The sequence below is a fragment of the Carassius auratus genome, chromosome 5 (genome assembly GCF_003368295.1).
Source record: "Carassius auratus strain Wakin chromosome 5, ASM336829v1, whole genome shotgun sequence".
Classification (NCBI taxonomy): domain Eukaryota; kingdom Metazoa; phylum Chordata; class Actinopteri; order Cypriniformes; family Cyprinidae; genus Carassius; species Carassius auratus.
Window position 1 is genome coordinate 26,944,853 of NC_039247.1, and position 25,689 is coordinate 26,970,541.

The 25,689-nt window shown below is 35.6% G+C and overlaps 1 protein-coding gene across 1 annotated transcript in view; it reads right to left on the bottom strand.

The window, feature by feature from the left end:
- Positions 1 to 25,689, bottom strand: part of hip1rb (huntingtin interacting protein 1 related b) — a 62,453-nt gene that overhangs the window by 14,257 nt on the left and 22,507 nt on the right. The window contains exons 6-23 of the mRNA XM_026254811.1: positions 24,360 to 24,436; positions 23,118 to 23,179; positions 18,772 to 18,912; positions 18,558 to 18,615; positions 17,710 to 17,785; positions 17,458 to 17,616; positions 16,370 to 16,422; positions 16,126 to 16,198; positions 15,333 to 15,516; positions 15,166 to 15,254; positions 14,864 to 14,980; positions 14,683 to 14,784; positions 6,735 to 6,929; positions 5,677 to 5,824; positions 5,494 to 5,580; positions 5,285 to 5,392; positions 4,437 to 4,573; positions 3,695 to 3,805 (exon numbers count right to left, since the gene is read on the bottom strand). Of these exons, the coding sequence (XP_026110596.1) occupies positions 3,695 to 3,805; positions 4,437 to 4,573; positions 5,285 to 5,392; positions 5,494 to 5,580; positions 5,677 to 5,824; positions 6,735 to 6,929; positions 14,683 to 14,784; positions 14,864 to 14,980; positions 15,166 to 15,254; positions 15,333 to 15,516; positions 16,126 to 16,198; positions 16,370 to 16,422; positions 17,458 to 17,616; positions 17,710 to 17,785; positions 18,558 to 18,615; positions 18,772 to 18,912; positions 23,118 to 23,179; positions 24,360 to 24,436 (1,977 nt within the window). The remainder of the gene's footprint in view (positions 1 to 3,694; positions 3,806 to 4,436; positions 4,574 to 5,284; positions 5,393 to 5,493; positions 5,581 to 5,676; positions 5,825 to 6,734; positions 6,930 to 14,682; positions 14,785 to 14,863; positions 14,981 to 15,165; positions 15,255 to 15,332; positions 15,517 to 16,125; positions 16,199 to 16,369; positions 16,423 to 17,457; positions 17,617 to 17,709; positions 17,786 to 18,557; positions 18,616 to 18,771; positions 18,913 to 23,117; positions 23,180 to 24,359; positions 24,437 to 25,689) is intronic.

Sequence of the window (25,689 nt, forward strand, 5' to 3'; positions counted from 1 at the left end):
CATGATAAATATTATTTTAAAAATTAATAATTATTTTAGTTTAACACGACATACTTGTTCAGTGATAACTACGAAAAAATATATAGAAAGTCATAAGGGTCTTATCAAGTAACTGTATGATGTTGTATCCGAATGCAGATACGAAAAGTGTTGTGATTGTCACAGATACAAATACTGGCTGTTACATGAAAATTAAATATGTAATGTCATAATTATAAAGTTTTTAAAATTTACATATGTAATTGTTGCATAAGGCTATACATGAATATGTGTTGATTGATAAAAAAAAAAAAAAAACTATTTAATGTGTTTTCATTTACAATAGCATGAACCACGAGTAGTCTAGTAACTCAAGCATTTTTTTCTTTAAAAAATCTACTAGCAGAAATCAGTAGTCTTGCAACCCCTATACTGTACAACAATAATTAGTATTTCATTATTGTAAAGGGTACGTTTAAGGCTATCTGGGTGTAGATGTAAATAAAACACAATCTAACAGGTAGAAAATTAAATTAGAAACATCTAAACTTTTCAGGTCGCAGCACGTGCACCGCTGGTCATGCACATCCTTTCCTGGAACAATACTGAAAGCAAAGCCAAGATGGAGAAACAGATGATCATAGCTGTACAAGGATAGCCATTTTGTAAATGAATATATTAGCAGAGTTAATACAAGGGATGTTTAGTGCTGGAAATCCATTTATTCTTTGCTGAAACGTCTGCGTCATCATGAAGAGCGAGTCATGGTTGCCCAGCAACAGCAGACGCCACTGGAGCGCGAGCGCAGATTACAGAGTGCTTTGGAAATAAGGAGAGCAGCGCGCCTAGCGTTTTCCACACGTTTTCAGTCGCGAAATCATGCAAATGTGTTTTTGTTTTGAAGGAGAATTTTTTTTTTTTTTTTTGCTGGACTCGGTCGAGACCAACTAGAAGACTTGGCGAGTCCAATGGCCAAGTCCGAGACAAGTCCGAGTGCAAATGCAAAGAGTCCGAGACAAGTCCGAGACGACAGAAAAATGTCTCGAGTCTGGACTCGACCGGACTCGAGCACTACAGCCCTACGCGTCATTAAAATGAACTGTAACTCAGTGAATACTCAACGAAGAGACATGAGGTATATATCTATAGAAAGCTTGACATGTCTACCATATTTTTTGGACTATAAATCACACCTAAGTATAAGTCACATCAGTAAAAAAAAAAAATGCGTCATGAGGAAAAAAAAACATAAGTCGCACTGGACTATAAGTCACATTTATTTAGAACCAAGAACCCAGAGAAAACATTAGCGTCTACAGCCGCGAGAGGGCACTCCATATTTTCAGTGTAGGTTACAGGTAATGTTTTCTCTTGGTTCATTTCTCTCGGTTCATGTCAAATTAATTTTGATAAATAAGTCGCACCTGACTATAAGTCGCAGGACCAGCCAAACTATGAAAAACGTATAGTCCAGAAAATACGGTACTTTTTAACTAAGCAAGTGCTGCCGAAAACAAACATTCTGTGATAAAGTAATTCATATAAAAAAACACGATGTCCGTTTTCCACATCTCCCTTCATTATATCTAATTATATTATAGATGAACGAGCTATTCAGATTATGTTTCACTGAAGCGTGCGGCTTGAATACGCCCATGCAAAAACGCAGTGCGACTGTTCAAGTTTTTTTTATTTTACTGTTTGCTTCGCGATGAGAGGAATAAGACAATTCACCCCAAAAAGATGTGATTACCTCAGGATTTTAGATTTGGATTTTAGAATGAAGTGCTTTATTCAGCAGAGATCATAAACGAGTAAGTCTTTTATTTATCTATATACTTGTACTAGTTTTCAAACACCGTGTAAACATGCTACTAGGTAGACTTTTTGCCTTTAGTTAAACTATAATTCCTGACTTATTCTTGTATAATCAAGTGAAACATTATGAAGTTTCAATAACAATATACACCACTACTGTAGGTAAGGAATGTACTGTACATTGTCATTCCTTACCTTCTTATTTGTATTTTTTATTCTTTTACTATTTATTATGTTTATTGTTCTGTCGATGTCATTCTGTTGCACTGCGGAGCTCCTGTCACGAAAACCAATTCCTTGTATGTATAAACATACCTGGCAATAAAGCTCGTTCTGATGCTATACCAATCAAAAGCTTGATTTAAATAATATAAATGTAACAAATAAATGTAACTGTAACACATGTAATAAACAATGGGGTTCTTTCAATTTATCCAAAAAAAAAAAAACCTGAAAAAAACATTATTATTAATAATAATAATAATAATAATAATAATAAATGTTTTTTGGTTTGTAGAAAATCAGATTGAAAATAAAAATTAACTGCACTCGCAAGTGGATACTAAATTATGTTGTGAGATAATTAAATATATTCCAAATAAACTACAAACATAAAATCTATACATTTATTTTGTCCTATCATTCTATTTTTAATGTAACTCTTCCCTCTCAGTCACAAACCTGACTGAATGCCTCATTATACAGCTCATTATGTGGGCCTTTGTTTTCTCAGGTGTAAATCACAATGATATTCATGATTGTTGACGCCTACTCACATATGACTTTTACCAACAAAAAGTGTCTTAGAAAATTTTAATCAATATATTGTTTTCTGTGAGTGAGCAAGATGATTTTCACATAATTTTGAAAACTCTCAAAAAACACAATCTTGAACATAAATGCTGCTCACATATTATTATAGCCCAGTTTGTGCTGATTACAGTGAGATTAGACTTTAGCCATTTAGATGTTTATAAGCAACTGAAAAAAAAATCACAAATGTCAGGGTATGACAAAACTTCTCCAGGCACCAAAAATACCCCTAGACCTCAGAGGGTTAAGCCTGAATAATACAGGCCCATGAGGAGAGAGACAGATCACCTCGCAGAGTGGCAGCGGCTATAGAACACTGTTGCATGGCTCAAAGCTAATAAATGGTAGTACGTTTACAGCCTACAAAAATTGCTAATGTCTAAGTGTTGCCGTCTTCTCCTACTACCTCTTATTCCAGTATATCCAAATTTTTTGGTACTGCAGTTTCAAATTTTGTGCAACTTGACCTTACTTTAATTGTTACAGTGGTTTGAGGAATAAAAACTACTACTTTCATGCGTCCCCCCCTACATACAGAATTGTTTTGAGCATCTGTATCCAGCAGTTGTTAAAATAATAGGTAATGGTGTTGTTCCAGCTGCAGTAAAAATGACTGCTGTTACCCCTGTAATTAAGAATCGAAACTTAGACTTGGGTCATTTAAAAAGCTCCCGACCTATTTCCAATCTGGCATCCCTCCGGACTAATATATAATTTTATGATTTAATGAACAAGTACATTTTAAATTATTTTTTTTGTAATTTAGTTTTACAGCAGTAAATTGATAACTATTACCAAAAGCGATTTCATTCTTAACATGAATTTAGAAGAAAATAATGGAATATAAGACTTAATTGAACTTAAGCTTGACCTTAAAAGACTTGACAAATTTAATCAGTGACAAAATACTTGAAACTTCACTGAGACTGTACGGCAGTGATTTGAGAATATGTCTATGCTTTGAAGTTTCAATTTAATATAAAAGCTGCACAATATGCTTCAATAAAAAGTTGTCATAATACAGGAAGGTTTTACCAGCTGCTTTTCTGTGTCTAATAGAGCACTTTGTACCCTTTATACTCACATCAATTCTCCTGACAGCCTCCTCAATAGCAGCAGAGGTAGCAGCCATTTCTTTATCCACCACGTCACCCAGCTCGTCCTTACCAACATCTAACCCTTTTGGCCTCAGATCCTGCACAAGAAAACAAAATAAATAAATAATCCCAGACAGAGAGGGGGAGAAGAGAGTGAGAGAGAAAGAGAAAGATAGAGAGAGAGAAAGAGAGAGAGAGAGAGAAACCCAGAATAATTGGAGTAAAATAATATGTAAATGTTATGAATAATTAAATATGTATATGTACCTATTTTCTGGACTATACGTCGCACTTTTTTTCATAGTTTGGCTGGTCCTGCAACTTCTAGTCAGGTGCAACTTATTTATCAAAATTAATTTGAGATGAACCGAGAGAAATGAACCACGGCTGTGGACGGTAATGTTTTCTCTTGTTCCTTGGTTCTAAATAAATGCGACTTACAGTCCAGTGCGACTTATATATGTTTTTTTTTCCTCGTCATGACGTATTTTTGGACTGATGCTACTTATACTCAGGTCGACTTATAGTCCAAAAAATACGGTATATAAAGTATGTATCTATGTATAAAGTATTAATACAGTATGTATATAAAGTCCTGGATATTGGGTTGGTTGTTATGGCTAAAAGCAAAAAAAAAAAAAAGTTACAAAAAGAAACAAAGCAAAACAGCAACCTACATAGTAGACCGCAAGTTTTGGAATTGAGCTTGTGCATCTCCTTGCACCTCACCTGTCCTATTCTAAGAATCTTCTGCACTGCTGCTTGAATCGAGGTAGGATCAGCCCCCTTTAGAGATGCTTTTGATTTAAGATTCCTAAGATACTGCAGGCTCTGGGTGGCACAAGTTTTACAGTGCTCCGTCAAACCTATTGAGAAAGAAATGCATATAAACATGCTAATACAAATACAAAAATATACTCCTTAGGTAGTTCTATAAGAGGGAATTTCATGAAAATATGTTCAGGTTCACATTTCACCCTGAAAAAAAAATAACCACCAACACTCATCATAAAGAAAATAAAGCTCGTCAGACCTGTGGCAAAATACAACAGGATACATCCAACATGATTCAGTACATCTCAGTGCCTTACAGAAACATAATTAAATCCATATTGTGCAGTACATTATATGAATAAACATGTAAATGAATTATAATATTGATACAAAGACCAGAAATATCAATGTAATACTGTTGGGCAAAAAAAAACAACAACTTGATATTATCAATGTGACTGTATGCAAAAATGTCTTGGTTAGGTATGGTTACCCTCATTTCCTGATGAATATTAATTAATACATTTTATAGTAGATCATTAAGAGGAACATTAGTTCCTCTTATCATTTTAAACAATATATAATTTTAAACAATATTTTAATTAATATGAATTATATTTATTTATAAAATAAAACGTAAAAATAATTATTTAGATTTTGGAGTGAAATGTCACCTGAATATGTTAATGTTTTTTGTGAGATTCATCCAAAAAAAAGCACATAATCTGCATATAACAAAACACTATCCACAATCTATGGCAACAGAGCTGTGGGTTTGTGCATATGTAAGTGTGTGCTCTTACGGTCAGCGTCGTCAGTATGAGCCATGTGTGCCGTCGCACTTCCACTGATTATTGTGTCAGCAGTAAGATGTGAAAACTTAGTAAGAGCCCTAACGAGACTCCCAGCATCTGATCCAAAAACAAAGGAAACAAGAAATCACATACAAGAATAAAAAGAACATGCACACAAACAAAATGCTTAAAGAGAGATGGAGAAAGAGACAACATACCCCTCATTTTCTTCACATACTCAGAGTGGCCCACTTGCAGCTTATCAATGGAGTTGAGCGTAGCCTCTGCTCGGCTAATAAGGTAATCTAGTGACAGTCAAGTTGAGAATATTTAACTAAAATCATGCAGATCATCCACAAAGTCAATAATTGTTGAAGTTTTATTTTGATGGGGGGCACTACCTGGGGAGCTGGAGGAGCTGATGTGCAGGGGGTCATCTAGTGTAGCAACAGCATCCTGAATGATGTTCTCAGCCTCAGTGACTGTTGCCTGCAGCAGTGCAAACTGCTCATCCAGCAACTTCTGCTGCAGCTGCTCTTCGTGAGTTAACTACAAACACATCGTGAACAAAGCTACTTGATCACAGTGCTGGTATATGGGTATAAAGCTACAGTGGTCCCAAAATAGGGATGTCACAATAATACTGCAATATCTCACATCCTTAAGCAAAGGCTACAACCATAATTGTATCTAAACTAAAATTAATTACTAAAAATTTGGAGACTTGACAGATTCAGTGTGGCATGCCAAGTTGATCGATATGCAGTTTTCCCATATCGCTCGTTTTTGGGGTCACTATTTTGAATTTTGCAGAAAAATATTATCTATGAATGCACTGATGTTCGTAAATGAAACTTACATTGCCACTCGGTGACAATAGAATACAACAAAACATGAAATTGGCTCTGAAACTAAAGAACCACTGGTCCGATTGACTGACTCATGCAGTGTTTTTGTCTGATTTGCTATAATAGTCCATGATGAGAGTTGTGTACCTTTAGAAACATGGCCGCCATTCTGAAATTGTATGTCTGAAATGCTTTGGCATATTCTATGAGGAACTCTAAGTTTCAGGACAGCCACCATATGGTCAAAAAAGCATGGGCAGAATAAACTGATGTTGTTTGATTTGTTAATTAAGAATGGTTAAATAAAGAATCAACATTGGGACATTTTTTTTCATCACTATTCGACAAGTAGATAAATAGATGTGGTTGCCATAGTACTATAGGTGGTTGCTATGTGGTTTCAAGGGTGTCTGGATGATTGCTAACGCAATGCTAGGATGTTTTGAGTTGGCAGTCACTAATGGTCAGTGTTCAGCTCTATAAAATATAATGACTTGGATAATTGATTTATTTTAAAAACAAAGTTACAAACAAGTAAATTTGTAACATTACAATCAATCTACGGCTTCATTAGTATTATACAAAAGACAAAAAATTTGATCCGTCCATACCTTCTCTCTGAGTTTGCCTTGTAATTCTCCCAGCTCCTTGATGGTTCGGTCACGTTCCTGCTGTAAAGAATACTCTTTCAGCTGAGCTTCCTTCATCAGGGAGGAGAGATCGACATCTTTCTTACTTATAAACTGTGTTAGCTTATCCTTTTCTGCCTTAAGTGCAGCCACAGAGCTGTTCAGCTGCTCTCCTGCCTAAAGGAAATAAACCAAATAAAAAATATATAATTTTAGAAATATATTTACAGCATGGATATACAGCAAATAAAAAAATATGTGTGTGTGTGTGTGTATATATATATATACACATACACACACCTGCATAAATATTGCATTTTTAGAAAAAATACATACAACTGCGGCATCTGCAGGCAAAATTGATAAAACTTTAAGAAGAACACTATGCAAACAAAAAGTTTGAAACTCATTTGAAACTGCTTAAGGAAGGAAGATAAACAGGCATTCTTTTCCTTTTTTCTTTTTTGATGTTTCATTTTTACCTAAGATCTAACCTGTTGAGACAGTCATACACGAATGTGGAATTTCATATGTTGGACTTACTTTTTTTTTTTATGAAATAAGTGTAATAAGTATGATATTTTGCTTTAGAATGTACTGAAGTATACGTTTTTCCTACAAATAAATAAATAAATTAAATTCCAAGTACAGATACTTGAAAAATGTACTTAAGCACAGTATCAAAGTAAAAAAAAAAAAGTTTGTTACTGTCCACCACTGAGGCCTATAAATTCCCAATGCTTTTAAAAGGCCAACATAAGATCCCACATACACCTTGAACTCTTGACAAATGCCAGCACTGAACCAACATAGACATCTCTCTACGTCATGATGTAAATACCCACCACTTTAAAATCATAGAGCCTTCAATTAGAGAGGGCTTTATCTCAGTTATTTGAAATGAAAGACAAGAATCAATCAAGGATCTCTATATTCAAAAGGCAAGACCCAAAGCTTTCACATTTCCAGCTGGGGATGCCACAAGCGGTGCCAAGCTTGGATAAGAGATATTTTTGGCAGCATTGAAAATCACTCTATTTTATAGTGAATCCCACATAGACCTCCGAGATTTTTTTTTTAACCCCCCCACCAAGCAGTCAGTAAAATTATGTGTTTGTGGGCGGGGTCATGTTGTTCGCTGCCGTCAAACATGGGAAATATGCAAACCCCGTAAGAGAAGTGGGATTCGAATTACTAATGACTCGTTTAGGCCATAGAGAGTAGACCCCGAAGCCGCCGCCAGGTGCCGCCATTTGCGCCATTTAGAATTTCAGCTGCCGCCAGCCAATAATTTCCTAAGGCAAATTGAGCCGCCATCTGATAAAGTTTGGCTGAGCCGGCTAGAATTATTTGCATCAAATAATTATTCTATCACATAGAGACATACACACACGAAATATATAAACAATACACGAGATCTATTTTCCCCACTGGTTTCATAACAGCACAGTCTTGTGCTCGTTGCTACAATACACAGACTCACAGTGAATTGACGACCAATTAAAATTGCTCGTTTTCCATACAGAAGAAGCCATGCATTTTTTCGCACTGTGGTGAAATGGCGGAAAGAAGCAAGCAAGGTAATTTTGATCTCACTTCTCACATACTTTCCTAATTCCTACTTACTTTTTTTTAACTTAGTCCTACCCAGACTTTTGTTAAATCTTCAGGGCACGGTTGCACAAACACCTGAATCAAAGATTGATGTTATGAACCAAATATTCTGGAATGGAGAGATTTATAGCACTGAACGTGATATTACTGCAGCAACAAACCACCGTTTCCACATTGCTAATTCACGGCGCATGCTTCAGTGTACATTGAAGTGAAATGTGCAAAACTTTGTTCAAAATAATACTAATAAGAGTGTGTGTTTATATTAAGGCAAGACACGGCAGGCAAAAACATCGTTTTTTTTTTTTGGTCAATTTTGAGATTTTTGGATATTTGTCTTCAATAACATGTCTTCTTTCAGACTTTTGGTGAAAAAAGTCCAAAATACACATTTAGGTCTTTATTTTACTACACTTCGTCTGTTTGCATCTGTAGATTTCTCATAAATTCAACAAAAGTTTGCGTTCTTAATCAATATACTTCTCCGCGATCTCTGCCGTCACCCTATCATTACATGCACCGTTAGGAACCTCTCTCTCTTCTGTACAATCCTGTTGGTCTCCTTTCACCGGCCCCTCCCCCAGAACTGCCATTGTCCAATCACACATCACAGCTCCGACAAACATCGACTCCAAGCAAGATGGTGAAGCAGTGCGCCCATGGCATTTGTAAATCGGACACTAGATACCCCGAGAGATTGTCTGGAGGAGTTGTGTTCTTTCCATTTCCAAAGCCGAAAACACAATGTGAGCGGTGGCTACAATGGATAAAACAGTGTGGACGGCCCCACTCCCAGTTAAATGCGTCGAACATTACAGATAATAAAATAAAATGGATATCTGAATGCCTTATATTTTATTTTATGTATTTAATTGTATTATTTTATCTGCTATGCACCTTTTAAGCCAAAGCAATTTTCTATTTGTGAATTCTGTTCATTAACAATGGAAATAAAACATTCTGATCCTGATTCTCAAAACAACAGAGAAATGTTAGTTAGCTTTGAATGGCTTTGACACAAATGTAGGTTTAGCTAGCTAAAATACCCCTTGTATTTGAACAAAATCGCTACTCGCAATATACAATAATAGACCATAACATATGAAAGAGTATGATCAGCATGACTGGTCCACAAGGCGGTGCTAGTTGCATTTGAGGTACAGGTCATGGGGTTTCTCAGATTTCGCTTGAGACCGGTAAGCATTAGCCTCGATAGTAGTCGTGTCTCCTTCATTGCGCATTTTAATATTTTGAATGTATCCCTCCACTGCATACTGTAACCCCTTTTGCCTCGATCTGGATGATATCGCGGAGGTATTGCTCCAAAAAGGTCACTGACACGCACTGGTATACCTCTTCCCGACATGGCAATATGTCGCGCTGGTCGTGCTTGACCATTTGTTTGTCAGAGGTAGCAACAGTAACTAAGGGGGGCGGGGCTCGGCGAAAGGCTAATTGGCTGATGATAAATCTTTAAAGCCCATTTTCTCAAAATGACCTTTCTCTCATACTCCAAGTCCGAAATCTCCACTTCAGTTGTACCTAGTTATATTATGAAGACATTAACAGAGGGATTTGTAAATATATTATTCCTAGCCTGATATATAACATTGTATTCCAAAAAAACATGGCGAAAATAATTTTTTAAGGCTATTGACAGTATATTCTGATTTACAGGATAACAAAAGTAGATATCCATAAATCCCTCTGTAATTTTTTCCCCATTTAATATGTGAACACAATGATTTTTTTTTTTTTAACCTGGCTTTATCCAATACTCAGATTTCATTTTTTAAAATATATGCAGATTAGCAGATATTTAATTAGATATTGCCTAATTTGCATTGTGAAATGCATTGTAGGCTATTTGAAAATGTTTAATAGCATACAGACTACAAAATAAATATGTGCATACGTTGTGAAAGTAAAATCTGGTGTTTTCTTTATTACATTGTATTGCATTTTGTAGAAATATAGTGTAAGCCATGCATTGCTTGGAAAGATCGAGATCTAGTTAATCAGTATAACATAGACATCTTTAGACATGAAGTGGCAGCTTCAGCCATTTGCAGCTATGAAAAGTTTGGCGGCTAGAGCAGCCATTTAGGTCTTGGCTGAGCCGGCTAGCCAGCCAATAACTTCATCAGCCAGCCATTATTCTTAAAACAAATGGCTTCGGGCTGTAGTAGAGAGTCAATTCTTTATTTTGTGAGACAATAACTTATATGCAGGCTTCGTTTACACTGCAGGTCTTGATGCCAAATTCTAATTTGTTGCCTATATCAGATGTTTTTGGATGTCCGTTTACAAGTTCTTTCAATTGTGACCCATATCCGATTCATGTGTTTACACTTGCCATAGCGCCATACATCGTGCATGCGTTACTGTCATTTACTGCCTCCACATGTGCTTCCTCATGAGAATAATATGACTTGTGCTGACTAAAGTCAAAATGAGCAATTAAGACATTTTTTGGGGGGAAAATGAAATTCTCCATTAAAAAACCTTAAATGTGATTTATGATTTGTTGGAATATGACAAAAAACGAGTCACCCATTTGAATTCGATAGTGAAGCCCTCCGTATTTTCTTATTATTAATTACTATATTAATAATCACAATACAGCTATTTTTTTATTTTTGCTATTATAAATAAGAACAGATGCACAAAAAAAACAGTACAAGTAGCCTAGAAAGAAACAAAAAATGCATTACCTTTATTTTTTTATATCTAAACTAATGTATGCATGTACAAAAAAAAACTAATGTAAAAATAACTTGTGTGTTCATTACAAATAAATTAATTAAAACTACAAAAGCCATTCAGTGTAGTGCAGCGAGTGATGCAGTCTTTTCTTTTGGTAGATTAGCATTATGATAATGATACAGATGACCTATACTGTAATGCATGGATCTAATATAATGTTACACATCAGATGTTTTCCCCCAACAGTTCCCCAAGCGTTCACTTAAGACAGAGCAGATTATGTTTGCGTGAATTCAGAAATACTGTAATTCTGGTGTATTTATTGGGATCGCATGCCGTCAGAAGCGATGTTATTTGCACGCACTTCGGATGACAGTCAGTGAGAGAAGTGAGTGGAGAAAAAGTATAAATACTTTTTTTTTCCCTGTAGGTCAAAATAGCCTGTTCGAATTTAGTCATTTTGCCAGCACGGGTCACATATGACTTCATTAAACCTAATAACGTACAGAACGCAGTGCCTCTGAAAATCTGATCTCCCTGTTTACATGGCAGTTGCATTGGCACATATCTAATTAGATCAGATTTATTTCCATATATGAATGTATTTGACATGGCATATAGAAGCACTTTAATTTCTCTTATCAATCAATGACACGGAACCAACGAAGTCCATAAAAACAGTCCAGTCGGTGCTTTCCAAACTTACTGGAGACATTAGTGTGGCCTCATCAGAACACACTTTCCCTTTTTAACTACTGCAGAATAAACTACAGGGGATATTTAATCCTTGCCAAGTGTTCCTGAGGTGATTCATGTAAGCACAAACTCAAAATATCAATTTGTCCTCTATTTTCTTCTCTCTATTATCACAAGGCATACATTTCTGCACCACAAACTCACTGAAAAACCACATTTAAACAAAAAACAAACAAATGCACCAACACGTGGTGTAGCTGTTAGTTGCCTCATGCACAGCAACATTACCACATTGGATCACTAGTCTGAGGAAGTAGCCTATATCTTCCACCCTCAACCTGTACCTCGAGAGAAGATTTTCTCCAAGATTCAACTAATCTGGTTCTGTCGCTCAGAGACAGATGCTTGTTCTGAGCCTAAAGAAGAATACACTGTGCTAACTTACACATGGGTTACAAATGCTTACCACTCTTGCTGCTAATGTAAGAGACCATCTCAAATGTCTGGAAAGAAACGGCTAGAGAGGCAGACATCGTCTCCAGGAAATGTGTGTGTCATGTGAAATGATTGCCCTTGCAGACTTTGTAGAATGAACAACCTTCGTAAACTGCATCTCAATCTACTGATGAGGCATCTCTCAAAATCTTCAACTGTTGATCCACCTCTAGATCATTCTCATATGAAGCAGGCCTAATGATACCACAGCCACTGCCATGAGACACAAAAGCTGGACTTACAGACTTGAGAAATTTCCTGTCTTTCTGGATGGTTCAGAATATGAAAAAATTGCAGGTGATGATCATCACAACTTGCATCACCAGCCTCGCTCCATTTGCACGGCTCTTGGCCCCGCCCCACTAGTCAAATTTTACTTTGGACTAAACCTTTTTAGTGATACTATTTGGCACTGGATAAAATTTAATCATATTCAATTGTCCTGAATTGTTCTTCATTCTTTTCAACTTTTTTATTATTTTGGCAACAAGAAGCTCAGTATTAAAGAAGCCATCATATCTGTACAGCACAATGTGTCTTTTTTCGTCCAGCACAATGTGAGCACAGTGTGATTTTGTTGTCAATCTTTTTAAACAGCCTTCATTACACTTGTGTTGTTTTAAAGGAGTCCTATTATGCTTTTTCACTTTTTGAATTTTAGTCAGTGTGTAGTGTGTATGTTTGGGCATAAAAAGATCTTCAAAGTTACAAAGTCCACTCCAAAGGGAGATATTTTGTTGAAAAAAAATCCCTTTTTAAGAGCTACAACAAATGACTCATTTGGACTACAGCGTTGTTTTCTGGGGTTTTGTGATGTCACAAAGCAGCCAATTAGAATACCATAAAAATAATTTGAATAAATCAAATGTTTGGGGGGTGGGGAGGGACGAGGTCATAGTCAGACAAGATGACGAAGAATATATTATTTTTTTTTATAAATTGCTGAAAGTACAATACTGGACAATGATGCAATCTGCATAATTTACACTTCAATTATGAGACATTCTGAAAAATGAATTCAGTTGTATAAGCTTCACTGCAAGTGTGATAATTTTAGAATTAAAGAACAATAAACATAATACCGTTGCACTTATCTGTACATAGTAAATTATATTTAAGCGGTTGTTGACACTGTATCTAAAATGTGACTTTGGACCACAGAATCAGTCTTAAGTCGCTATTGTTTTTAGCAATAGCCGAAAAAACATTGTATGGGTCAAAATTACAGATTTTTCTTATATGCCAAAAATCATTAGGATATTAAGTAAAGATCATGTTCCATGAAGATATTTAGTAAACTTCCTACTGTAAATATATCAAATCTTAATTCTTAATGTTTCGCAGTATTTAGATGATTTTGAACCCTCAGTTTTCAGATTTTTAAATAGTTGCATCTCAGCCAAAAATGTCTGATCTTAATAAATCATACATCAATGAAAAGCTTATTTATTCAGCTTTCAGATGATGTATAAATCTCAGTTTCGAATAACTCACACCTAAGACTGGTTTTGTGATCCAAAAAACACCATTACCGTTACCAACTAATATGTCTTGCAATATCCAGGCGTGCAAAGGTTCTGTGTGATCCTCTTGTTCAATATTCTCGGCAACTAAATTCGGATCAAATTGATAAGGCAATATCATATTGGGACAGCTAACCAATCACAAAAAAAAATTTTTTTTCAAAAGGTGGCCTTTTATCAAACTCGGAACTAATCGAGCCATTTGTGCCAGGTTGCGAAGAAAGGTATTTTAATAAATGTAAATTATGTTTTTCGTACCACCAAGCATAAGAGCATGTTCTAGTACAACTCCAAAGCAAAATAAAGTCTTTGTAAAGGAGCATAATAGGACCCTTTTTAAAATGCTGTTTATGTTGGCAGTTCAGTAGGTTTAAGAACCGAGCTAATGCATCTTGAAAGGTAAGAAAAACATGGAAGAGATTAGGGCTCCACAATTAATACAATTTCTAATGATGATTACAATTACAGAAGTCCATTTACATTACTCCGTATTCTTAAGATGTGTGCCATTTTCTTCTTTCTACAGGGTATCTTAAGAGTTTTTCTCCATTATTATAGTTATATATTATAATATATTTTAGTTTAACATTATAATACCATGCATTATTTTATTGTTGTATTAAAATTTAAAGAAGAAACCACACAAAAATATAGTTGGCATTTGAGGCTTAATGCTATAGAACAGTAATAAAAGTTGTTCAAGAAGAGCTCAGCTTATTTATTTTCTTATAAAAAAAAAATATGGCATGCAGTTCCTTTAAACAATAGTATAAAATGATTACAACATCATTCAGTGTAATTAATGATAATCTTAATAAATAAGATTATAATTCAAGGGAATTATCGACAATTATGACTTTTGTCATTATCGTGCAGCCCTAGAAGAGATACTATACCTTCTCAGAGGTCTGTAATAAACTCTTGACTTTCTGGATTTCTGCATTTTTCTCTTCAAGCTCCCTCCTCAGTTTATCCATATCAAACCTCTGCTCTTCAAACTAAAGCAACAAGATGACATGTTACAATCAGTCTTTGGAGTTTCAGCTCAACTGAAGTTAGACACGTGTGCACACTTACCTTCATGTCTGACTCTTGTCTGACTCTTTCTACCTCAAAGGCTAACTGTTGCTTAGTTCGTTCAATTTCCTCTTGAGTCTGTTGTGTGACTGATAGCATCTTTACTGTGTCTGCACTCTACAAAAGATTAAGGACACAGTCACAACTATATATAATTTATTAATATATATATATATATATATATATATATATATATATATATATATATATATATATATAAATCGAAGCATACTGTTTATTTGAAACAAAGGTAATACATTTTTGATCACACATACATTAGTACAATGCATTCTTTGTCATACCTTTCGGAGGAGTTCAGCATGGTTGGCAACTAGTTCAGCATGCTTTTCCTTCAGTTTATTATAACGCAACTCTGTTGCTTGGGATCTTTCTACAGATGAGAATGTCATTAGAATCGGTTGCCACATTTTTTATTAAAATGTATGCGTGGATGCATGCAAAGACTTACTTTCTGCCTCAACAAAGTTGGTCTGGATGCTCTCATGTTCAGTGTTGCGGCGACGGAGGGCCTCTAACTCCATGTGAAGTTGCTCATTCTCCACCAGGGTGCGCTGCTTCTGCGCACGCTGCTCCTCCAGTTCTGTCTCAAGACTGTTGATCTGAGACCTGAGCTGTGTGATATAGCGTTGAGCCTGAACACAGCAACACATGGTGAAACCACAATGGTGAGATCATAGTACGGAGTCAAGTGCATTCAAGAAATTTTCTGGTTGATTTTCCAGTAAAATGGCAGTAGATGGTGGCTCGCTTTCTGCTATTTCTGTTGCGAATGAGAAATATCAAATGGCAAAAAATCCAAAAGCAGAACTAAACAGCACTACTCATTTGAATTTCGTGAATTTTGTGCAGAACTTTCTGTCTCAAACCAAAAATGTCTCTGTGATTAAAAAAAAACAAAAACATTGTGCCATAAAAAACTAAAAAGTTAAAAGATAAAAAGTTTGCTGGTTATAATTATAAAGTTGTAATTATAATTGTAATTAAGAAAAATAAAAAGTTTGTAGTCAAACTGCTTTACGTTATCATGTATCAAATGAAACTTACCCCACAACAATACTCATCATCCAACTAGCACTAATAGTGGTATTTCCAGTTTGAACTTAGACACAGGGGTAGGAAATTCATGATATTATGGCAAGTTTAGGTGCTAATGATATTAGTCTGGATTTTGGTTTCATCTTAAAGACTGCATTCCAAGATTTAAATATTGTTAAATCCAATATTTAAATAAAATGTCTCACCTCTCCTTTTATCTTTTCAAGCTCAGCTTTCAGAAGTTCAATTTCTCGTTTCAGATGTTCGATTTGAAGGTCTCTGTGTTACAGAGGAAGTACAGAGTAGATTTCAGGTACATACTTTCAGGTACATACATACTTTGAATGTCTTCAAAGTATAAACCTTCCATACATATCACAAAATGTCACCTCTTCATAATTAAACAAATTAAACAAATGAAGTATGGTACAATAATCAAGTATGACCTACCTATCATCAAATCCATCACTGGGTGGTCCAAATGCTTGATCAAATATGTCACTCTTAAAAAAAAAAAGAAAACAGGACATATTTAAGAAGTTGCATAAATAGGAGCCAAGAAATTCAAGAAAGGTTCAGGTTAAATATTATATAAAGCGCCAACTCTTCAAAATGTCTATGTGCTAGGGCTGCACGATGTGTCGTTTTAGCATCAATATCGCGATGTACAAATCCACGATAGTCACATCGCAGGATGTGCGTGCTCACTTTCACCGTCTTCAAACAACACGAGCGCTGTCTTGCTCGTTCTCCATCGCGCATATTAATCAAAATCAATTGACACGATGATGTCAAAAAAAAGAAAAAAAAACATATCCAGTGATGAAATGTTTTCTGTGTTGTCAAATCTTGTGTGATATCCTAAATTGCAGAAATAATTACACAACGTGTCCGATTTGCGAACTACTGATTCATTTGAACCGATTCAATTTAATGAATGGTTTAAACAACTGACCTGTCCAACAATGAACTCACGAGACGTCTGAATTGGTGTATATAAAAAAAACCTGTAAGACTTTACAATAATGTTCTATTTATTAAACTATTTAACTACATTATTTAACATTTACTATTACTAAACTGTACTTCTACAACATTGTTAATTTCAACATTTAGGCTAAAGCCTTCATTGTTGAAATCAAAACTTGTACAGTATTTGTTAACATAGTTAATGCACTGTGAAGTAACATAACCAAACAATGAACAGCTGTGATTTTATAAACTAAGATAAACCAAGATTAATAAATATAGTAAAAAAAAAGTATTGCTCGTGGAAAGTTAATGTTAGTTCATATGTTAACAATTCAAACCATATCCTAAAGTTACAAACAAATAATTTACTCCAATTTAAATAATACTCTGATGTTTAAATCATCGCAATATATATTGCAGAAAAATAAAATATCGCAATGTAATTTTTTCCCAATATCGTGCAGCCCTACTATATGCTAACACAGTAAAGACGCATTAGAGCTCTTTTAACTGTTTTTTACTCAAAATCTATATCATTACACTTATTGGTCACCACTTGCAAGTACCTGTGGCTGAGAGGCCATGATAGGCTGCACCTCACTAACATCTATCAGAGACTCAGGTTCATCCTCTTCCTGCTCCTCAAGCTCTTCTTCATCTGGGATGACAACCATGGGTTTAACATGCTCTGCTAGTGCAGAGGCCCGAAGGAAGTTGGGTGGAGACTTAAGAAGAAAAAAAATGCTTGGATGTATGGATATGAAGTGTAATCAATATACAGTATCTGTTATTAAGATATAAATCAAATATTTCCTTACGTCAGGTAGTCTAGGTATCTGGATCAGCCTCTTGAAGTATAGCATGTCTCGAGCTTTATTGAGGAATGTTTTGAGGCTGAAATATAGATTTAGATTTAGTCATTTAGCAGACGCTTTTATCCAAAGCGACTTACAAATGAGGACAATAGAAGCAATCATAAACAACAAAACAGCCATGATTTATAAGTGCTATAAGAAGCCTCAGTTAGCTTAAACACAGAACACATAGCAAGGGCTTTTAAAAAATAGAATAAATAAAAAGAAAACAGAAAGAATAAAAAAACAATAGAACAAGCTAGTGTTAGAGGTATTTTTTTTATAATTGTATAATAAATGAAAAGAAAATGGATAGAATACAAAAAGATTAGAAAGGTAATTAGATTTGTATTTTTTAAATGTAATTATTTAATTAGAATAGTGAGTGTTAAAGAGGTTAAATAAAGATGGAAGAGATCAGCTGCTCGGATTGAGTTGGGCAGGTCATTCCACCAGGAGGGAACATTTAATTTAAAAGTCTGTAAAAGTGATTTTGTGCTTCTTCGGGATGCTCAGGGTACTATGGTAATATTCAAGGGACCAGTCTCTGTACTAAAGAAAATTAAATTGTTATTCACTGATAATCTTCTGTTCAAAAAGACCAGCCAGAATGATTTGTTAAAAATCAGACATTGATACTTTCTTAAGAGCATTAAAAAGAGAGCAAAGACAGAAGTCATAATATTCTGTCCATAATAATTTTAAAAAATTTCCATTTCGTCCTTGGAATATAACATTTTATAGGGACCATTTTTTGAGACTTTATGTCACTTTGGTTGCATCCTGTTGAAGTTTGAAAAGCTTGAATGTACCTTTGAAACTGCTCATGAAAGCGTTCACGGTGTCCCTGAAGTGTGTCTGCAGGTAAACCTATAAAAAATATATATATATTTGTTTTGTTTTTCCCAAGTATCAACAACTAGATTCAGAAAGTGTCTACACAACTTTATTATTAAGGCATTAACAACTTCAACATCAGTCAGTTTTTAATATTATGACTTTAATTAATGTAGCTAGAACTCTTACAGGCGTGCAGTTTGAAGAGCAGTTTGACGGTGTAGTGGTAGAGCTGACTGCTGTCCTGGATGACCTGGATGAGTGGAGCTAGTTTACACTGGCCTGACGTCAGTGTGGAGATAGCAATAGACATATTGAGCTGGCGGAGCACTAGAAATAAAAAGAATACAGAACAATTTAACTTGGTACCAGATAATGCATGATTTTTCTCTCCATTTACATTTGTTACTTGACTTTATACATGTTAATTTTAACATGTTTGGCTAACCAGGATGAGATTAGAATGGATACTAACGGGTAGTTTCTTTTTCCTAATCACTGCATTTTGTTAAAATAACAAGACATGTAAATGTAGCACAGTCTCCTAGGAAGGGGTTGCTATACTGATGTAAACCAAGAGACCAAAATTGAAGATTTAAATTCAGCACTTGATGACGTGATGCACTGAAAGTTCTAATCACACCAGTGTCATCGTGCGCATTAAAGGGTTAAAGGTCCCATGACATGAAATTTTCACTTTCTGAGGTTTTTTAACATTAATATGAGTTCCCCTAGCCTGTATATATATGGTCCCCAAGTTTCTAGAAATTTTAATCGGTGTAAATCGATATTTTGCTATCTTTCTCTGCCTTTGAGAAAAATCTCCTCTTTAATTTCCTCCTTGTGATGTTATTAGGAGAATTGTTACCTCCCCTTTCTCTGCTTTTCCCGCCCAAATATTTACATATAATTCAGTCGTAATGTCAGTACAGGCGTTACAAACAGACTTTTATGATATGGATTCGACAGAACCTCCAACAAACAGTGAGTAACAGTGTTCATTAATCCCTGATCTGTGATCAGTGATTTCTGATGTGTAGCTAATTATTAAAGTTCACACAGACTTTCTTTCTAAATCTTTTAATACTGTTAATGCATCAGTGAATCAAGCCAGTGACTAAACGATCAACTTCACATTGTTTCTCTCAGTAGCATGAAACAAATCTGTTATTTAAATTGTGATTTAACTACAGAGAGCGATCAAAGAACGCTCCCTTTATTTTTCCGGAGCTGTTACACATCGCGAGTATATCTGCACACTTGCCTAAACTGCTGTTACAATGAATGACGCTGTTATGCTGCACAACAAAGCTCTTACTGTGTTCATGTGTTTGCTATTAGTTGTGGTGAAAGCATTTTGTGAGGAAAAAACATGTTTTGCTATATTGACAAGATCACTGCATTCACGCGATAAACAGACTCTGTCTACTCACTGCAGTCTTTCATGTGATGGGAAAAGATCGAAAAAATAATTATATAATCAACACTTCCACGATTTGTTAATCTTGACAGCTGTAATAAAAAATAAAAATAAAAAAATAATAATTATATATATATATATGGGACATGGGACCTTTAATCCTCCTTAAAGCAGAATAGCAAAAGTACAGCAGCAAAGAAGACAGTGGAGCACCTGTGATAATTCAAACTCTCATGCCCTGCAAAGTATGTCAAAGCACCAGGGAAGCGTGCCAGCGTACCTCATGTACACCATCACCTCAGAGCTAAAGAAGCTGAAGTGGGGCAACAGAGAATGCAGGACACTAATGGCAATCAAAGTCACTTTATTTTTTGTCCACTGCCCTTATACAGGTGTCACATTAACACAAGGAACTGAAATATTTTATTGCTGATCTCCAGTTGAAGCAGATCCCTTATGGAAGTGAGCTGATGTTTTCTTGTCTAGCTACTATGTGAATGAGAGAGCAGGCCACAAATAGCATCCTACAACCTCTTTGCTACGCAGGCCTTATTAGCTGATATTGGCTTACATTTAACTTGGTTCTGGCAAGGAAGCATGCTCTAGGGGGCAACAAGAGAAAGTGGGACGCTTAATTTTTTTAAAATTAAATCAAACTAAGCATGAGTGCTCAGAATAACTGGTTCTGCGTATGTAGTTTTGCGTATCTGTAGCACTGGCAAGATGTTAAAAGTTCAAAAAGAAAATGGCTTGGATGTGAGGGATCCAGAGTCATTTTCTGTGCCCTTTTCCTCACTCTGGATATATACGGTTCTCGAAGGGTGGGCAGGGGAGAACCAATAATCCTTTCTGCAGTCCAAACCTTTCTGAAGTGCCTCTCAAATCTATCCCAATCACGTTTTGAGGAGGTTCCCTGATAAAATTGCTTTCAGATGCTTTCAGGTGGATCAGCATTTATTACACAGGGCTGTAGTTCACTGACAAATTATACAAACAGCTGTCATTATCGCAAATTATTTCATAATCACACAACAATATCATCTGTGATTTCTTTGTGTAACTTGTCAGTGGACTCAGCTCTGTAAATGCTGCTCCATCTGTAAGCACGTGATGATGATTTCCTGCTGATTACTGAACCGGCTTTACTAACAAAATGCACATGACAATCACATTCGATTAATCCCGCAGCCCTAGTCTCCCTAGGAAACCCTAGATGTTTCCCATCTATCAGAAAGCTGGTAATCCATTTACAGATAGAACTAGGAACAAAGAGCTGGGCTAGTTTGGTACAGACGAGTGCTGGGATGATTGCATTGAAAGCTGAACTGAAGTCCACAAACAGGATCCTCACATAAGTCCCTGGTTTGTCTAGATGTTGTAGGATACAATTGAGTCCCATTTTGACTGCATCATCCACAAATCATCTGTTCCACAAAACTACAGGGCAACAGCTCTGTAATGTTGTATGTTAAGTAAGTCCTGGTAGGAATAGACATTATATTCACAGAGACTGATGTATGAGGTTACAATCTCTGTGAGCTCATTGAGATTGATGGCAGCAGCTTCAAAAACACTCCAATCAGTGCACTTGAAGCAGACTTGTAAATCCTGCTCTGCTTCATTAGCCCATCTTATTAATTCATTATTAAAAACATCTTAATTATTGTTTCAAAAGATAAACAAAAGTTTATGGGTTTGGGATTACATAAGGAAAGTAATAGTTATACTTTACAATAAGGGTAATGTATTAACTAACAATGACTAATGGGACATTATTGTAAAGTGTTACTATTACTTTTCCTCATGTCATCCCAAACACATAATACATGTGATATAGTATATATTAAATGTTGTTAAATTAATATTAGTTAATACAAATTCAACTGTTCATTATAAGTTTATGTTGGTTCATATTAACGGATACAACTTTTGTTCTTGATTTTAAAGGAATCGTATGATGCTGCTAAAAAGAACATTAGTTTGTGTATTTAGTGTAATGCAATGTGTTCATGCGGTTTAAGGTTCAAAAAACATTATTTTCCATTTAATGCACATTATTGTTTCTCCTCTATGCCCCACCTTCTGAAACGCAACAATTTTTTCGTTCTGAAAAAATGAGATGTGCTCTTATTGGCAAGGTATATACCATCTCCCAGGCCAGCAACATTATACTCTGTCCAGCTGTTCTGCTCGTGCACATCCCATCATCAGTTCTCTTTTAGCAGTTTGATCAATGTAGTGTTAGGAATAACTAAATAACTCGGGATATTAGTTTATTTCACATCAAAGTGAGTGTTAGGCACGTTTATAAATCGAATAACTTAAGTAATTTGTGGATTAGTGCGTACTGGAGACGCAAACCATTTCAAACGATTTAGTTCGATTTGGTGAACTAGCTTGACCAGCTAAGAAGATCTGGTTAAACAGAAAGATTCGTTCGCGATCCAGACATCACTAGACAAGACAAAACCAATAAAACCCATTACTAACGAGGCATTGGTTGCATCCAGTTGGATTATTGAATATAATGAATTATACTGTCTTTTTACGTGTTGCGTATCGTGCTGCGTAAACATAAAACCATGAACATAAAAATTTCTAGTCGTGTCCTCTTTAGGAAGGCCAAACAAGTAGTTTCACTTTCACAACTAAACACAGCGACTCCATGACATGGCAGAGATGGCAACAGAGAGAATAAAAGTTAGGCCTTCTTTCTTTGTGTGAACATCTGGGTGGCGTTATGCAAATCTTCCCACATAGTGACGTAGAGATGTGGGGTTGTGTTAGAATGAGACGTTTTAGTGGGGAGTGGTTGACTCTTAACTTTTATAAAGAATATCTCTTTGGATTTGAGACTTTAGTCTTTGCAACTTTACAGACCATCTTTATGCACCAAGAGCTTGTAGCACTCCAAAGAGAAAGGAAAAACTGAAATCGCATAATATGACCCCTTTAAAAACTTTTGTGCCTATGCAACATTTGTACATCAGGCGACAGTTCTCAGTTGTGTCCTTCTATTGTGTATTCCACTACTGACTATTACAATATTTAGTTACTGCATTGAAAGGGTTTGTAGACATATTAAATATAAATTTTAAAAAAGCGGAACACTCACCAGCTTCTGCTAATCGAAGCTCTGCATCCATGTAATCAAACACTTCTACTGTGAGCTGGAACCTGGAGCAGAAAGCAGAGAAACCCTTTTAGTGTATGTCCCAATGTTAGGTAGTTGTGTAGAACCAAGCAGCAACCTTCCGGTATCTCTTGCGAAACCAACAGGGAAGTGACTAAAACTACAATTTATCAACTGGCTGCTAGAGGCTGGCTCCAAAAGGGAGTCAGTCCCATAGACTCCCCATGTTAAAATGCTCAATTTTAAAGCAGAAAAAATAACTAAATGAGATTACACCCTGGTACAAAAAGTGGGTTTGGTCTATAAAGCTAATTTTGCCCTTCATGACAACTGTAAGGGAGGGTGAATTTTTCACAATTTCACAAATAAAGTTCTGCATAATTAAGGGTGTGGCAACTTGAGTGACCGGTGCATTGTCACTGCTGTCACTGCTGCCACCGCTGTTGAGCTAGGGTGGGCATAGTTTCAGCAACCAGCTCCTGCCTCTTTGCCCATTTTGGATTATCCAGTAGTGACACGTGGTGATGCGCTGCCAAGATGCCGAAGGCCCGCTCCGCCCACTCGAAGCATCAAAAACACTCTTCAGAAATCTACGGGTGACGTTACGAACACTACGTCCATGTTTTTATACAGTCTATATGTAGAACATACAGTGCCAACAGTTGTGTAACTGAGCTACCTAAATATACTTGATAATTTACAATTATTATTACTATATATAAATATAAAAATAAATAAAAAAAATGCTAAAGGAATTATATAATTTTGGATAATGGTGAGATCCTAAAATGAACATCAAACCAAGAGTCCTAAAACTGATGACATAAAGGTGACCCCTTATACCCCTTTTTTAAAAATGTAACGTACATCTCTGATGTCCCCAGTGTTTGTGAAGTTTAAGCTCCAAATACACCACAGATAATTTTTTTATAGCTTGTTGAAATCGCCATTTTCAGTGTATGAGCCAAAACACACTGTTTTTGTGTTTCTCCCTTTTTTTTTAAATGGAAATGAGCCAGTGGTCCTGCCTCCCTTTTAAGAAGAGGGCGGAACTTCAAGAAAAATATACATTTAATTGAAAATTACTTAAATACATACAATTGAATAATTTTCTAACAGCTGAAAACCTAATGCAGGGGTCCTGTAGTGCAAAGTCCAAAAATGTATTTCTGCTGAGATAAAATACAGTAGAAATAAATACAAAGTAAATGGAATTTTACTTACACATTATTGATGTCTGTTCCCGCTGTTCGCTCTAGGACTTCATCTGTGACTTCTAGACTGGCTGGGATTTCAGAATGCTGCAAAGAGAACGCAGAGAAATATTTTAGTTCAAATAAATGAAACTGACCCTGTATTTACAAACAAAATGCCAAATTTAAATTTTATGCACAACTTTCAATTTTTATGTTATTTACATGAGCTTTAAATGTGGCTACAGGTGACCCCTTAGCATTTAATTTATTTATCAATATTTGATCATAGATTTTGAGTTGGACAAGAAGTCCAAACAGTGATTTTTAAAAGCAGTTTGTTAACATGACACAAAAAAATCCAAACAACAGCTGGTCTATGTGGTAATTACAGTACATCGGACATCCAAAAGTTTGTTTTGTTCATCGATCTCAAATGTGGCTAATCATCTGAAACACGCAGGTAGTAGCAACATTACATTACACATTACACTCTAACATTAACCTAGAAAAATGTGCGCTATTGTGATTTTGTGTAGTGTGGAAGCTGAATAGTAGCGTGCTCACTGCATGACAGTTAACTGGGAGGCACCAGTGCCTAATACTCTTAATTTTTCACTTATTCAAAACACCAAGGAAATGTGCATTCTAAAAGGATCAACACTTCAGCTAAGGTAGGCCATGTATAATTGTTTATGGATTGTTTGCTTCCTAGTTTTCTTTCTGGTTTGCTAAGCTGAACAGTCAATCAGAGTGATCTCTCTCTCAAAGAAACCTCTGATGCCGATTCAGCATGCTTAATCAGCTGAAACACTTATCTAGGTAACAATGGCAATATGCTTGTTGCTTAGCTCTCATCCAGGTGGATTATCATCAAATGTAAAAAAAATAAAAAAAAAAAACCTTGCACGGCTTCATATTTTGCTGGAAACTGATTCACATTTAATTCCTATTAAAGGAATACAAATGATTTGGGCATGCAAATGATCTTCTAACTTAACAAATCTCAAAATCCACTCCAAAGAGAAATATTTTGTTTTAAAAAAAAGATACAACGAGCGGCTTGTTTAGACGACAGTGCTTGTTTTCAGAGTTTTGTGAGATACAACGAGCGGCTTGTTTAGACGACAGTGCTTGTTTTCAGAGTTTTGTGATATCACAAAGCAGCCCATTAGAATATCATTCAAATAAATCCGGGTGGGGTCTTTGTTGCGATGCTTGGTTGAGTGTATCAGAAAGACTACAAGTGCTGCTGTAGTTATAGTTAGTTAGTTAGCCTCAAGTTATTACACGTGCAACTGAATAATTATGAATGTAAATATGCATGTTAGTATTATGAAAACATTTTTATAATAAATTGC